The sequence below is a fragment of the Sceloporus undulatus genome, chromosome 6 (assembly GCF_019175285.1).
Source record: "Sceloporus undulatus isolate JIND9_A2432 ecotype Alabama chromosome 6, SceUnd_v1.1, whole genome shotgun sequence".
NCBI classification, from domain to species: domain Eukaryota; kingdom Metazoa; phylum Chordata; class Lepidosauria; order Squamata; family Phrynosomatidae; genus Sceloporus; species Sceloporus undulatus.
The window spans coordinates 161,819,996-161,835,725 of NC_056527.1; the positions used below are offsets into that span (position 1 = coordinate 161,819,996).

Consider the following 15,730-nt stretch of genomic DNA (forward strand, 5'->3'; position numbering starts at 1 on the left):
TGCAATCTGAGACCTGGTTACTGCACATGACTAAGGGAAGTCATACAACTTCTGCTGTACATGGTCAACATAATTAAATATTGAACTGAGCATGTAAATAGTATGTCTCCAGCCACTGTTTGTGTTATTTTTTTTAAAGCCAGTACTGCCTCACATCAGATTTTCCAGGAATAGCACCATGGCTTCATCAGCACTGAGACACACAACTTTCCCAGCTCTGTTAGCTGGGTTTGTTTCCAGTGGAAATGCCAAAGGAACTGAATGCAAGACTTCATGCATGCAAATCATTAGCTCTAGTCATTGAACTCAGCGCCTTCCCCGGTAAAGCAGACTACAGGAACTGAACTTGATTCCCTTTTAGTCCATTCTAACCAAAAGCACTATGCTCAACCCTCTGAGCTATCCTTGCTCTAAGTTCTGATGAAATCTAAAGAGTGTATTTTCAAGTAGTGTGCAAAAAAACCTGGAGTGCTTGTTATTTCATTATCTATTTACAACAAACAACTTTCTCTAAAAGGGAAAGTAAGAAGTGGTTCACATTCAAATGTTAAGAGCTTAGAGAAAGTTCACAATCAAAGTGCCTTCCCCTCTACCCACCCCACCCCACCCCACCCCAAACCCCAACCTCTACTGTAAATGGGAATGAGATACAAAATGAATCCTTACATGAACCCCAACCAGGTAGTATTAATTATTTCATTAGAACTTGCATGGTCAGCATTTGGAAGGACAGCAGGTTATTCTCTAAAAGATGAGAATGGATACGTCTTGTTTAATACTTCTATGATAAGTTAACACAGAGAAAACAGAGCCAAACCTACACCAGTGTGGGTTCTCCTCATTCCCCAGAACATTCTTTTAGAGGTTATCTAGCTAGATGAATTTATTCAGAAAATGGAGGAAACATGCCCAGATCAGCAAAATCTTCAATGTTGTAATTGCCAGTCCCCTGCGTTGGATCGCCTGGAATAGGTAACATATCCTGGAAGATAAAAACAAAGAGAAGGATATGTAATTTTCCTTGTTTTTCTGTCTTAGGCAAAGCTGCCTTTGCCATTTTCCCTGTAAAACAAAACTATGTTTCTTGCACAGATGTACAGCAACTAACAGCAAAACAGTAGAACAAACTGGAAAAGAAAGCTTACAGTACAAGAAAACAAGAAAACTTACTTCGTACCAAGTATCCTAATAGGTGCCAACACAGGGCAGACAGATGCTTACTAGTATTTGATATATGCCATGGGTCCCTAAAGTTAATTTTTGGATCATGGTTCTCAGAACTCCATGGTGGCTATAGGACTTTTAGGGAGTTCAGGGAATTTTAGATCAAAAAAATAAAATTTTCCTAAAAGATTGGGAAGCATAAATTATTGTAATAGTGCTTGGACTCACCTGGAATACTTCTGTCTGGCTTGTTTGCTGATGTGGGTGCTGCTCACTGTTCTGCTGGTTATGATGCTGGCTTTGCCACTGGGACCACACCTCTGAAGGCCTCCCTTGAAACTGTCCACTGCTTTGGCTACTCTCAGCTGGAGGAATAAAAGCTCCAAAGTTAAAAGAGTATCATTTTTTATTTCTTTTAAACCCCTTCCCTCATTGCATTATTATTCCAAATAAAATATTCATTCCTATCTCTCCTGAGTTGAAAGAGACCTTAAGGGCCATCAAGTCCATGACTGGTTCAAGTCATTTTGTTGGCTGAAGCTGACAAAAGGGCTTCCCCACCACAGTAAATCTGTCTTTGTGGCTGAATCTGCCACACCTGAGGCACCAAATTAGTTGAAAGTTTGTTTAACTCATGGCTGCCTGGAAGGTTGTGTGGCATAGTAGCCGTGGCCTCCAACAAAGAAGAACACTGAACAGCTCCTAAGGAACACCTGGGAGATGGACTTTGCTGCACAGCATCTGCAACCTGAGGCTGTAATCATCTGAATATTACTTTACCGATTTACAAAATATTTGTTAAATATCTTGTCACATCTAATTTATTTGAGCACTGGCTCAAATAACAAGGCTCAGTTTAAAATATTATAAAATCACAACAGAACTGCAATAAAACAATAAAAAGACACATAGATGAACCCTGGGTGATTCACAAGGCTAAGGCATTGTACCTCACTGTGAGGTCATGCCTGGTAAGGGATATGAACACAAGTCTTAGCATGCCTTTTCTGTCACCAGTCATAGCAATGCTTCATACAATGAGGTTTTTTTAACAAAAAATTATATATAAATGATATTTTCTTTGTTTTTTTGGAATTCTTAAATTTAAATGCTGCTTTAAGCACTGAAAAACCACTGAAAGAGAGGACCTAAATGTTATAAACAGCTAAATACAACTGAAATACGATACTCCTGTTAGTCTGAAATTAAAGACAGGGTGTAGACTATATAGATTTTTTTAAACATGGAATAAGTAGGAGCAACCTTAGTCCTACATTTCTGTGTAGAGGCTCAATAGATCATAATCTGTAACCCCGCTTTGATCCACTGGGAGAGGCGGGAAAACTTTAATAATAATAATAATAATAATAATAATAATACAATAACAAGACAGCCTTTAAATGAGAGCCAGCATGGCATAGCGCTTTGAGTGCTGGACTGGGATTCTGGAGACCAGGCTTTGATTCCTTTGCTTGGCCATGAAACCCACTGGGTGACTCTGGGCAAGTCACATGCTCTCAGCCTCAGGCGAAGTCAATGGCAACCTGCTCTGAACAAATCTTACCAAGAAAACACCATGATAGATTCGCTTTAGGGATGTCATAAGTTGGAAACGCCTTGAAGGCACACAACAGCAACCAACTTTACACACAGCATACACACAGGGCAGCTGTTTATGCTCTCCCATGAGCATTTGAAGGCCCCGGGGAGTACAATTTGTCTTGTCCAATCCCAATAGTTTATTACCCTCCCCACACACATTACCCTATTTATACATGTAAACTCCCTCCCCTGCATCCCTGCATCCTACAGTTAAGTTGAATATGAACATCTTCTAGACAATGCACAGGCTTGGTCTTTGGCAAGTCTCCACTGCAAAGGAAAAGAATTCCAAAGCTTAGAGGTATCCATCAAGAAGATGGAACTAGAGTACTGGACTTGGAAAATCCAGGCTCAAGTTCTCAATAAGCCATGAAACGCTTTTGGGTAGTCATAGGCCACTCAATCTCTCTCAGCCTAGCCTACCTCACAGTTTGTTGTGAAGATAAAATAGAAAGGACCACAGCCACATACTATAACCTAAGGTAATTGGAAAAAAGGAGAGATATAAACTTTACTAATAAGCTGCAGTGCATCTCTGTGTACACTTGCAAATCCTGGCGCTGCACACAAACAATAAGCTTAAAAAAGCACTGTTTTTGTTGTCGGTGGTGTGTGTGCTTTCAAGTTATTTCCATTTTATGGCAACTCTAAGACAATCCTGTTATGGGGTTTTCTTGGCATGATTTATTTCGAAGATAATTGCTTCTGCCTTCCTTTGAGACTGAGAGAGTATAATTTGCTCAAGATTGAATGGTTTTTACTTCTACAATGTTTTAAACAAAACTGTTTTTAACTTCTTTTAATATTAGTATATTTATTTATTTTTTTACTTTTGTACTTGATGTTTTAATTTTATCTTTTTAAACTTATTGTAAATTGACTTGAATCCCATTTTTGAGAAAGCTGGGATATAAATCCCATAAATAAAAATCTGGCCCTTTGAAATCTTAGCCCAATTCACAAACCACTGAACCTCACTAATTCTCTAAGAAAGCACTACTGTTTATCATTCTTTTAAGGATCAATTTATCATCATTAATTAGGAGATTGATTGAAAGTGTCGTGAAGTCAAAGAAAAAGTCTTGTCCTCATGGAAATAATCTCAGTTGATACTTGAACTCTTCCTTGTGTAACTAAAAAATAAATAAAATAAAAACTCAAACCTTTCGCTTACTGTGCATTTTGGAATTTAAGTGATCCCTCTTCACCTTTTGTTCCTGGCACTTACATTCAAACTTCTAGAGTTGATTCATGGTCTGTCCTGAATTATCAGTTGGACTTGCTGGGCTCAAGATACTGCTTTTCAAGTTTGTTGACGTGAAAATACATCAATTGAAGTTTCCCCTCCCTCTCAACAGTGTCTCCTCCAACTGCAGACAACAGCAGTTTTTGAACTAATTCCCCCCATTCTGTTGAAATTTTGCACCGCCAGCTATGTGTTCCCCACAGCTCTAGGAAACATCCTTATTTCCTAGAGTTATTTCCTGTGGGACTGCCTGTCTACACATGTGAGCACAGGCAAATCAAGTCAATCTATTTTGGAATTTGGACACGCTGCATTCCTCCCCCAACCCCAACCAAAGTCATTCCAGAACCATCTCATGTACAAGGCCTGATGCTAAAGGTATCTGCTTTCTTCTATCAAAGAACTAACAGTAAATGTCATGAAATATTTTGAGACCACTGGCCTTTGACAATTTGCAGAGCCAAGATACAATGTTAAGCCCCCCAAAAGCTGCAGATGGCTCGACTATCAGCTAGCACCACCTGTATTCATTTTTGCCTCCTTCTCTCTTCAGGATAACCAGGAACAGAACAGAACTTTTTACAGAAGACAGAATTTTGAGAGGGCTAGCTTTCTGCACCCCTGCATGATAATCTACACTTGTCAATTACCCCTTCTTGACAGTTTTATAGACTGGTGCTTTGGATCCAGTCATTCTGTGTTTTATTTCCTTAACTGCTCCCTGCCACCTTTATTGTCTTAAAAAACAGAGATGGCTATATAAAATAGTGGGGTTGCCATTTATGCAGCCAAACTTAGCCAGACTACAGCTACAATTAAGCAAAGTAAAGTGACTGCCTGAAATAGCAGATTTTGGATGCCCTAGAAAGGTATTTAATTTAGCATACTTTTAAAAAAATATTCAGAGAGCTGGGAGATGCACTTATGGCCCTGTGCAGATCGGCCATTAAGGACAGCCTGGCGGTGGAGTCGGAGTGTCGCGTCCACATGATACATGCCCTGACTCTGCCCCCAGGGTGCCATGATGCTGCACGCTGCTCCACACGGCGCTCCTCTGGTGCTGCATCCACACAACACAATGCCAAAGGCATCGCCGTGGCTATCATGCCCTTTCCAGGGCGCAAAAAGGAGCCACTTTTTGCAGCTCCTTTTTGTGCCCTAAAAAGGCTGGATTGGGGCAAAGGCATGCAGTTGCCACGGCTCCAATCCAGTGCACCGTAAGGCGGCTTCAGGCTAGGTAGGTGCTATTTGCTGCTCCATCTCTAGCAGCAAAATTCCTTGAACTGGTCCTGAGCCTTAGGCTCAGATGCACTTGTGGGGCCAGATGTAATAGCTGATCTAGAATTCTTGTAAGCTGCCAGGAACCATGAACTTCAGATTCTGCAATTATAGTTGGGCACTTTAACTCCTAGGCATCCTCTCAGTGTAGCATAAAGATCCACATGCAGACCTTATACTATGTTGATCTATATACCTTCCCCCTGACCTATTTTAAAGACCCTAAGCAATCCTATATAGGCATTCTGTACTTCAAGATGAGCAGGCAGGAACAGAGAAGGTCTGGATACCCATCCTTCCCATTGTTGGATGCACAACAATGGCATGAAATCTGTAAGGGTCCTAAGGGAGGTCTGAGTGCTTCCATAATCACTGTCTGGCTTGGGGAGAGATTGGGCACTGTACAGAGAGGATAGAAATACCAACCCCTGCAGCACCTGAAAAATCACTTCCACAATTGTAAGGGATGAGTATGGAGGTCTTAATGTCAACTCCAGCCCTAGCAGAAGATGGTACTGCAGCTACATGCTGGACTGACCCTTCACTTTGGGCAATCTTTGCATCAGTACAGATCATGTTGCTCTCAGTTGGTCTACATATCCTGGTTGCCAGCTAACTACTTCAGCTCATGGGAAAAGTGTGACCCTCCGCAGGCTGATTTTGTGGACAACAATTCCTCCTGCAGTTCCTCTTCTTGGTGAACTGTTTTTAAACCTTTTCTGTTCCTGGAAGCATGCAGAAATGGTTTTGTTCTAAAATGGAGTGCAAGGCCATATATTTAGCATTTCTGGGCAGGGTGAGACCTACAGTGGGTTTTGGGAAACATAATTGGGCTCACTCTTGTTTTAGGCTTCTGGTTGACTGATCTGCTTGGCTATTTAAAGCTTGTTGTGCTTTTAGTGCCACCAAACCTGAATATTCCAAAGAATAATAATAGTAGAAGAAGAGGAAGATGAAAATGAGAGAATAATAGTAGTATTCTTGTAAACTGTTAGGAACTGAGGATTCTGGCAATTATAGTTGGGGACTTTCACAGTAACAGTAGTAGTAGCAGCAACATTTCCATTTGTACTTCCACGAGTTTATATCAAGTTTCATACCTACCAAATCCCGTGGTTCTGTTAGCTAGGCTGGAATAGGCATTCCCACTTGGAGAAGATGTGGCAGGACTAGACAGGGGGCTGTAGGATGCTGGATCAGCGGGATAAGTATGGCTGGTTCCAATCGCAAAGGGAGAAGACTGAGCCTTGCCAGATTGTGAAGGAATTTGCTGAAGAGGAATGGGGGGGGGGGGGTTTATGGGTAAGCATAAAGACATGATTATTTTTCTGGATTTTTGACACAGGAAGTAAGTGGTGCAATAGAACTGTAGTTTCATCAAAGGCAACACTGTGAAACAAGCAACTTTGTGAGGCAGGTTATTTCCACCTTTAGTTATGTTGTAGCAATGTGTACTCAAGGCCAATTCAGTTCAAGGACCGCAAAGGGATGTGTGCAACTGTTCCCTGAGATGACCCATTAAATCTCTCCTACAAATAGGTTATTCGTGGCCAGATCTAGGTTTGGGCAAAATGCCCTGAGCAGACCTCTTATCCTTGATGCTATCCTCACATTATTCATCTGTTCTCTCCCTCTGAGTCTACAGCCCAGGAGGAAAGAGCAGGAAGTGTGATGACAGCTGACCCATTTACTTGACAATATCATTTTTCATAGGCTTGGAGAAGAAACATTTCAAGTGGAGACAACAAAAAGATGTGGGCCACAAGGTTCGAACCCCTTGCTGGGCTTTAGGTCTCAGAAAGTGCTCAACCTTTTTAAAAAATATACATTTAGGGTGGCTTATGAAACTGAATGTGGTGGCTTTTGTGACAAGGTACTCAGCACAGAATACCAACACTGAAGACTGCTGGTGATTACTTCTTATGATGGCTGTATATTGCTTCTAACAGTGGAGCCAGCATGTCTCTAAATGCAAGTTTTGGGGAACAGGAACAGGAAGATGCTATTATGTCTTATCTTGCACATGGGCTTCCTATATGTTTCTGGTTGGCTACCATGTGAACAGGCCTTTGGTGTGAGTCAACAGAGTTCTTCTTAGTTTTTCCTTCACTCAAACCTCAATTTTCTGGTCATCACCCATACCTCAGCCTCTGGCAATTCAGCTTGTCAGATGTAGCCATTTACTAGCTAGAGGGAGAAATCAGTCTGAGGTGTTTTAGGTGCTGTATTTCCTGGAATTAATTAATTAAGTATCTAATGGAAATTAAACTCTGGGCTAGGTTGAAACATTACAAATGAAATTCAGGGTGCTCTCTTTCTTCCCATTTAATAGACTTTTGTGTTCTAAGGAAATGTTCTTCTGCCTCATCATGTAATGAATGAACTGAAAAGAAATACAGAAGTTCACTGATAGCTTTCATATGCCCTGAAGTGTGAAGCAAAGGCATTCACATGGAAGTTCCTTCCTATTTGCTTTGGTGACTGTATCAGAAAGTGATATATACCATCAAAATATGAAATATTCTCTCTCAACAAGCAGATTAAAAAATGGCCCCTTTAACTTTCATACCTGTCCGGGGAATGGAGGTCGACTCCCTGTCCAGGCCACTTGGCTCTGATTTAGCTGTCGCGATATCTGTGTCAAGTTTTGGCTTGTTGATGATGAAGACTGAATGTCGTTGACTCCAGGCACATGGACCACAGATGAGCTTTTAAGAGGAAGAATAGAAATGGACTTGAAGGCTCGTGGAGGCTCACTATATCTTTGCAGCAAAGGATGTATGGAACATTTTCTATGTAGAGGAAGGTATTTCTCCCTGGCTAGTCTTCCAGGGGCTATATGTTGTTGAGGAATGCAGCCAAAACTTTATTATTATTATTATTATTATTATTATTTCTATCACACCTTTTCCCCAGAGTGGGACTCAAACAGGTTTACAAAGATTAAAAAACTTGTTAAAAATCTACAAGAGACAAAAGCTGAAACACAATCAGAAAAAATTAAAACCAAGTTAAAATATACAGATTAAAACACATGTACACCAGTGCAACAATTATTAATATCCAGCATGTTGTGCAAGATGGGCCTTATATCATCACTCATCAAATGCCTGTTGGAATAGAAAAGTCTCTGCATGTCTGCAAAAGGAAGGTAGGGAGGATGCCAGTCTAGCTTGGCTGAGAAGGGAGAAGTTAGACTGGGGGCAGTCTAGAAGTTAGACTAGGGGCAACCACTGAGATGTACCTGTGGTGGAACAGAGACAATGGCTTCCCCAGATGATCTCAAAGCAAGGGCTGATTCATAAGGGGGGATACCATCCTTCAAATAACTGGGGCCTGAGCCATGTAGGGCTTTAATTCACATAACCAGCACTTTGAATTGTGCCCAGAAATGGACCAGCAACCAATGAAGAATTGCAACAAGGGAATTGTGCTCCACTTCACAACCTGGCTGCAGCTTTTTGGACCAACTGAAGTTTCTAAGCAATTTTGATGACAGCCCCATGTAGAGTGCATCATAGTAATCCAGCTAGCATATGTAACTAAGGCATGTGTCACCATGGCCAGATCTGACATATCAAGAAACAGGTGCAGCTGGCACTCCTAGCCACCACTGAAACCTGTGCTTCCAGACCCAGGAGTACACCCAAGCTGCAAACCTGCATCTTCAGGGGGAGTGTAACTTAATTTAGCACAGGTTGTATCCCTGATATCCTTTTTGACTAACCAAGAGCATTTCCATCTTGTCTGGATTAAGTTTCAATTTGTTTATTCTCATCTAGTCCATTACTGATGACATGCACCAGTTTAAGCCCAAAATAGCTTCCTTGGCTTTTGGTGGAAAGAAGTAACAGAGTTGGGTGTCATCTGCATATTGATGGCACTGAACTCCAAAACTCCAGACAACCTCTCTCAGTGGTTTTGTGTGTGTGTGAAATAGCATGGGGGATATGTCTGAGGATAAGAGTTTGAAAAGTGGTATATCACAGTGAGATACTACGGTCAGTCTCCTCTGCAGTCAGGTAATTTGGGCTTGCTGGGAACTATCATTATTTTATTGATTTATTTAACAATGCATGCTCCTGTACTCTGGCAGGTCATTTCGAGAATGCTAACAGATTCCAAAGGATCCAAAGGAAGGTCTCAAGGCTTGGCAGCACTCAAGGAAGGATGAGATCAAAACAACTCCCCTCCTCTCTGCCCAGCATGAGCCTTGCAGGCATTTTCAAACTCTGCGGTGTCCTGGCCTCTTTTCACATATACAGTGAATAACATTCCTCTCCGTCAGATCCGTGTAATCCCTGTTCCTTCACTTTGCAGAGTTCAGTCCAGATATAACTGACATGATTAATATATTTGGTATGCATCATGTTTTCTCCCTACATTGGTTTCGAAAGGAAGCTATTCATAAGAACTTGCTACACTTAATGCTTGCAAAAATATGTGCTATGTAACCTAAAGGACATACTGTATCTCCTTTCTGCTTCCCCTTTAACGTAGCTTCCATCCTTCCATTACTCTTCTCAGTAACAGTAAACTTGGAATATTTGTTAACAAATCTCACGTATTCAAAGCAGATTGTTTATAGGCATTCTCTCAATTAACTGGGGTGGGGTGAAGTGAGGTGAGGAATAGACTTGCTGGGAGAATGCATGCTTTGCACCCAGAAGGTCCCAGGATCAATGCAAAGTATCTCCAGGCAGGGCTGGGAAAAAGTCCTGTCTGAAAACCTAGAAATCATTGCCAATCACTGTATATCAAGATAAGCAAATATTAGATTGAGATCTATTGTTCGATATTTAGATCAACTGCCATAGATCAGCAAAGGTTTCTCACTTCCAACAGTTTAACAGGAGTGACAATACAAAAGACTTCTTTTTCTCTGCTAAACTAGACTGCTGCAATCAAGAAGAGTTGAATAAAAATATGAGTAGATCTGTATGTGAAATGAGTCATGTGCAAGCACCACGTCTGGCAATCAAAATAAAATCCTGTGTTGAACATGTGTGCAGAGTCACCTTGTTTCTCAGTTTCTCCTTCCTCCTCTGCCACTTTGTGGACCTCAAGATTTTAGTGAATAACATCATAAATCCTGAAAGCTGAAGGCTTGCCTGTCCCTAGTATATACAGTACTGAGCAACATTGATCAGCAGTTTGCCCCAGCATAAAGTGGCTACTATATTACTGTCTAGGGCTGGTCCAAGACATTTTGGTGCCTGAAGCAGAACAACAAATGATTCCCTCCAAATTTCAATATTTTAAATATGTTTTGAGGATAATTTTAAGAGTACTTTGAGGTAACCAAGATTAGGAGCATATTTCCAGCTGACTTTTCATATGAAGCATGGGGAGTCCCGCGGGAAACCTGCATTATCACCAATATGTTTCATACTCTTCTTGCTGATCAGAATTCCTATCTTACTGAGCTACCAAGCTGGGGCTTGTGTGACTTCTAGTAGCTTATAAAAGGGAAGAAAGCCAAAATGTGTACCCCTTTCAATCACAGAAAACAATAATGAGAAACAACAACAAGCACCCAAATCTAATGGTTAGTTCCACCAAATCAAAAGGACCCGAATCAATGAAAATATACACAATCAGTGGAGATTTGAAATCAATGGAAATGTTGTAAGGGATGATGGGAGTTGTGGCTCTTCACCTGGCCTGGAACTCACCACCTGGTTGTGCACCACGCTGACCAGTTTTGGCCAGTTGTTATATCTTTGCAAGAGTTGCAGAGAACAGGCTGAAGACCCCGACAAACTCTCCAAGCCTTCTCACTCTTGCTTCCACAGAAGTCTTCACCCTTCTTCACCAGGGTCCTGCTGGTTCTTGTAGCTTCACCCAAGACACCAGACAACTCAGTAGTCTTATAAAAGATCTACTTTATTCTACTATATACACAGCTCCAAACAATACTCAACTCCTCACTCTACAATCCACTACTACTATCCACTCTACTACCCACAAAATACAATGGAATCCATAGTCATTATTATAGCCAAAGCATGGCACCACCCACTGTGGTCTGTTTCCACCCAGTAGGCATGTACATCATTCCCATTGGTTCTCTTTGTTCATCCTACAATTAATGATTTCATCATCTCAGCCTTGACCACTTTACAATTGTCAGGTGTGTCCAATTATTCACTATGCATTTCTTGTCCTTGGCACTCAGTACTTGTTAATTGTATTACCATTCACACCTGTGTGGTTCTCCATTGGCTTCTGCTGAGTCACTCTGACTCTCACATACATCTTTTATTTCTCTTACTGTATAACCCATGTGGCTTTTTCCTTAACAAATGTATCTAAGTTTTGACTTACCAAATTCCCACTGATTCAAGTCTCCTTCCCTAGATGGGATGAAGAATTGGATTTAGACTAATAACAATAATATAGTATTATCTATATGGATGGCACTTAGGGTTGCCTGGTGAAAAACAGAGCAGAGCCCCTGTACCTTTTAATAATTGTGTAGAAGAGGGAATTTTAGCAGGTGGAGCTTGTGTGATAAGCAATACAAGCACTATTCCTTCTGTTGCTATTACATTGTTAAGAAAAAAGAGACAGGCATTATTTCTCACTCCATTGATCGTTTTCTCTGCAGTGATGTACAATACCTGAAAGATTTTCCAGAATGTCCTGGCTGGAAAGGGCTCCCTTGAGAGTAAATCTGTTGGTTTCCTCCAGTTGATGCTGAAGGCATCATCTTTTTATCTGCTGCAAGAACAACCACAAGAAAATTTCAGGATAACCCTTGATGAAACAATGAATGAATGCACAGTACAGGGATGCTGCTTGGTACCAGAAATTGGTCCCTTCCTAGACAAAAATATGGCCATTCACTAGACAAACAAAAAGGTGAGAGCGCTCCCTTGGATGACGAAGGTAGATGCTAATAGGTTTTCTTCAGGTTTAGTAGGAAAACATGATTATGCCAGTATGATTGCTACTAAATCAGTACTATAATTTAAAGCAGGGTGGGCAACTCAGGGTGCAGAGATCAGTTTTCTTCCCTGTGTCCCCTGGTGAGATACATACACCAGAACATTTTGTCACTGCCAGATGCCAGTTTGGTCAAATTCTGTTCAATTTTCCCCCACTTCCCCTTTGGATTTTTTGGGGGGAGAGATTTGGAAGGTTATGGGGAGCAAACCACTGTATTTTTAGGCAGTTTTAGAAGATTCTGTCTGGTTTGGGGGGGGGGGGAACACTACCACATGAAAACCAAAAAGTTGAATTTGGGAGAAGGCTTCGTAGGTTTCCGGAGGGGGGTCCAAGGACTGCACTTTGCTGGCCCTTGATTTATCTGACCAAGATCCAATAGGACTTTGAGTGGAGCAGAACTTTCTACCCAAGCAGCTACACTGGTGCTCAAAGGTTCAAGGCTTTTTCCTCTATGGCTGCACAAGGCAGCTCCACCCCTGGGCACTGACTGGCTAAGGGGTTGGGTTCAGGCACCATCTTGATGCCATGTTGCACCTGGAAAAGCAGTGGCTTTCCGTTTGGCTAGGAACTGCACTCCAAAAAGTAATTTTTCTCAAGTTGTGGGTAGCAGATGGTGGAAAAAACTGGCAGAGACCCCAGAGAGCTGTTGCCAGTTTCAATATCAAACTAGATGACACGTAGGACAGCTAAATGAATAAGGAAATGGACAAATAATGTGACCAAAGTTCCTCTGATCCTGATTGACCTGGGGTGCTCTTTATCCTTGTCCTAGGAAGTTCAAAATATGTGTTTTCAGGGGAGAACTATGATGCAAGCAAACCAGAGTCTGCAGCGTCTGCTGCTGATTTCACCAGTAGTGTTACATGTGTTAAGTGCTACACTGCCCTGTTTCCTGTGGGAATGAGTCATGGATAGAATCAATTCAGTGAATGGTTGCTGAGCGAGGAAGCATACAATTCAGTTTAGCCTTATTTGTCTTGGTCTTAAGCCATATAATAAATTTCAGGGTTATAAAACACACTAAAAGCAACCACAACATTATACAAAGCTGCAAATTCACAGAAGATATTGCAGAGCTCTTGCAAACCATTTTCTCTGAAACATATCTTCTGAATTCAGCTATCCAATTTGCAGTCAAGCATGTGGGTAGGTAACAAATAAATGGCTGGCAAAGCAAAACTGGCTACATTTTAGAGTCACTGTAATGCAGGCACAAGCAACTTGTATGATGTTGTGGAACTACATCCCCCATTAGGCCTAGCCAGCCTATCCAATGAGGAGGGATGGGCAAAGTTGCAGAGCGACAATGTTTGAGGGGTCATACACTACCCTTCCTTGTGTAGTGCAATTGTTAGAAAGACAGAGTGGGGATGCATCAGATGGGTGAGAACTTTATGCTATGAATCCAAAGCTACTGTGGATCAGTTCCCTCTTTTCTGCCTTAATAGATTTCTGCTGGAGAAAGAAAAAAAATGGATGAAAAATATGGGGGATGTTACAAGTAGAAAATATTGATCGATCACCTTCTAAAATTTTGAGGATCAGCCAGGGCAGTTGCATGATCACATATCATCTGGAAGCACCCTGAGACTAGACTCTTGTCACTGGAGATATCCAGGTTTGAATCCCCACACAGACATGAAGCACATACACTTAGCCCAGGGGCTAAGCTATGCCACAGGGCTAATGTGAATAAAGCAGAATGCAGGAAAGCATGTACACTGGTGCTACTCAAAGCAGTGGCCCCTGGACCAGTGCTGGTTCCCAAGCCATTGGCTGCCAGTCAAGAAAGAAACAGTGGTAGTCAAGGGGCAGAAATACATTGCCAGTCCCTGGCATACTGGAAAAAGATTCACTACCAGTTGTCCAGATCAGCCTGAGAAGAACTGATGTACACTACCTTAAGGCTGCAGGAGAAAAGGTAGGAATAGGACCTGAAATGGAACAAATATATTCAAAACCTACAGTTAGCACATCTGTTTCATTTTTCCTTGTCTAAGACTATTCCAAAGTTTATGTAACCGATCAATAAATGTCATCAGAAATTCTTGGATTCTCTAAAAGTGGAACATATTCTCTAAAATGTGGAAGACTACATATCAGTATTTGGAGGGAGAGAGAAAAGAACCCATAAAATATAAGTAGTTTTTATACTATCTAGAAGTTATTCCCCATCACATTTACCTAAAATTGAATCTGGTAAAGATGGTCCTTAATGCAGACTTTCCAGCAGTGGTAAATAATATATGTCTATATTTAAAGCAGACATTCCACCATGATATGGAAAAGTAAGGATCAGGTAAGACTGAACAAATACATCTGATCCTTGTTTTCAATTCTCTCTTTGCAGTATCAAGTCAGTAACTCATTCTGTACATCAAGGAAAAGCCACCTAGCCAGGTTTCCCTAGCAAATCTTATTTGTTTCCACATGGGCAAAGGACAGAGGATAAGTTCCATATTTTTGAGTCTGGAGAGTTTGTGAGTACAGGAAAACATGCATGCACATGCACGCATAGACACACATCTAATTTCTATCTTTTAAGACCTGCTGCTTATAAACATTTAGCTGTGGCAATAAGAGATATTTTTCCTGCTAAAATACGTGCTTGACGGCTGCAGAGTGAATGTCCCCACCATGATTGGCTTCTCTGTGTGAGTTCCAACTGTTTACACAAACGGAACTAGAGAAACCCAGTCCAAAATCAACATAATAGAGTAATATGAAGCTTTGCCTGTACATCCGGGTTGGGAGACCCCTGGCCCTCTGGATAGCTGTTCAGCCTGGCTGCTGGTGAGGGATTATGGGAGGTATAGTTCCCATAATCCATAATTCCCATCATTCTGTAGTGGGCTTAGCATTGGACTACAGCTCTGGAGACCTGGGTTCGAATCCCTCCTCAGCCATGTGAACCCACTGGGTTGCCTTGGGACAGTCTCTCAGCCTCAGAGGAAGGCAAGGGCAAACCTCCTCTGAACAAATTTTGCCAGGAAAACCCTGTGACAGGTTCCCTTAGGGTTGCCACAAGTCAGAAACAACTTGAAAGCACATAACAACAAAGTTTAGTAATATATGACAGAGCAAAGGTTCTCTGCTCCCACTATATATTTTTTATGGATGTATGAAGGGAAACTAGCACTGTTATCATTTGAAAGGGAAAGTGTCACCAAATTCTTTTCATAAAATCAAAAGATAGACAATCTTTGGGGTTCCAGGGGTCAATTTCAGCCCCTTGGGATCCACTGAAGGCAGCACCACCAGGAAAAACGATAGTGTAAGTTGCTGGAAGTCCACTTCCAGTTACATTAAAGTTCCTATCTGCAGCTGAAACAAGCCAGGCTATCTGAAGGAACTATCCTCTCCTTGACATTAACTTCTAGGTGTCTCCATTTAACTGGGTTCTGTACCAGGAGAAGACAGGATATTAAATAATTAAATGAATAAATAAGTAAATACAATAAGTAATGAGTAGATACTAGTCTTTTTCAG

At 41.4% G+C, this 15,730-nt stretch overlaps 1 protein-coding gene across 6 annotated transcripts in view; it reads right to left on the reverse strand.

The window, feature by feature from the left end:
- Positions 1–624: 624 nt before the first annotated feature.
- Positions 625–15,730, reverse strand: part of ARNT2 (aryl hydrocarbon receptor nuclear translocator 2) — a 106,918-nt gene continuing 91,812 nt past the window's right edge. For all 6 annotated transcript variants that reach the window (XM_042476912.1, XM_042476911.1, XM_042476909.1 and 3 more), the window contains 5 exons: positions 11,914–12,013; positions 7,860–7,998; positions 6,395–6,560; positions 1,393–1,529; positions 625–982 (listed from right to left, as the gene is read on the reverse strand). In XM_042476912.1, the coding sequence (XP_042332846.1) occupies positions 884–982; positions 1,393–1,529; positions 6,395–6,560; positions 7,860–7,998; positions 11,914–12,013 (641 nt within the window). In that variant the 3' untranslated portion in view covers positions 625–883. The remainder of the gene's footprint in view (positions 983–1,392; positions 1,530–6,394; positions 6,561–7,859; positions 7,999–11,913; positions 12,014–15,730) is intronic.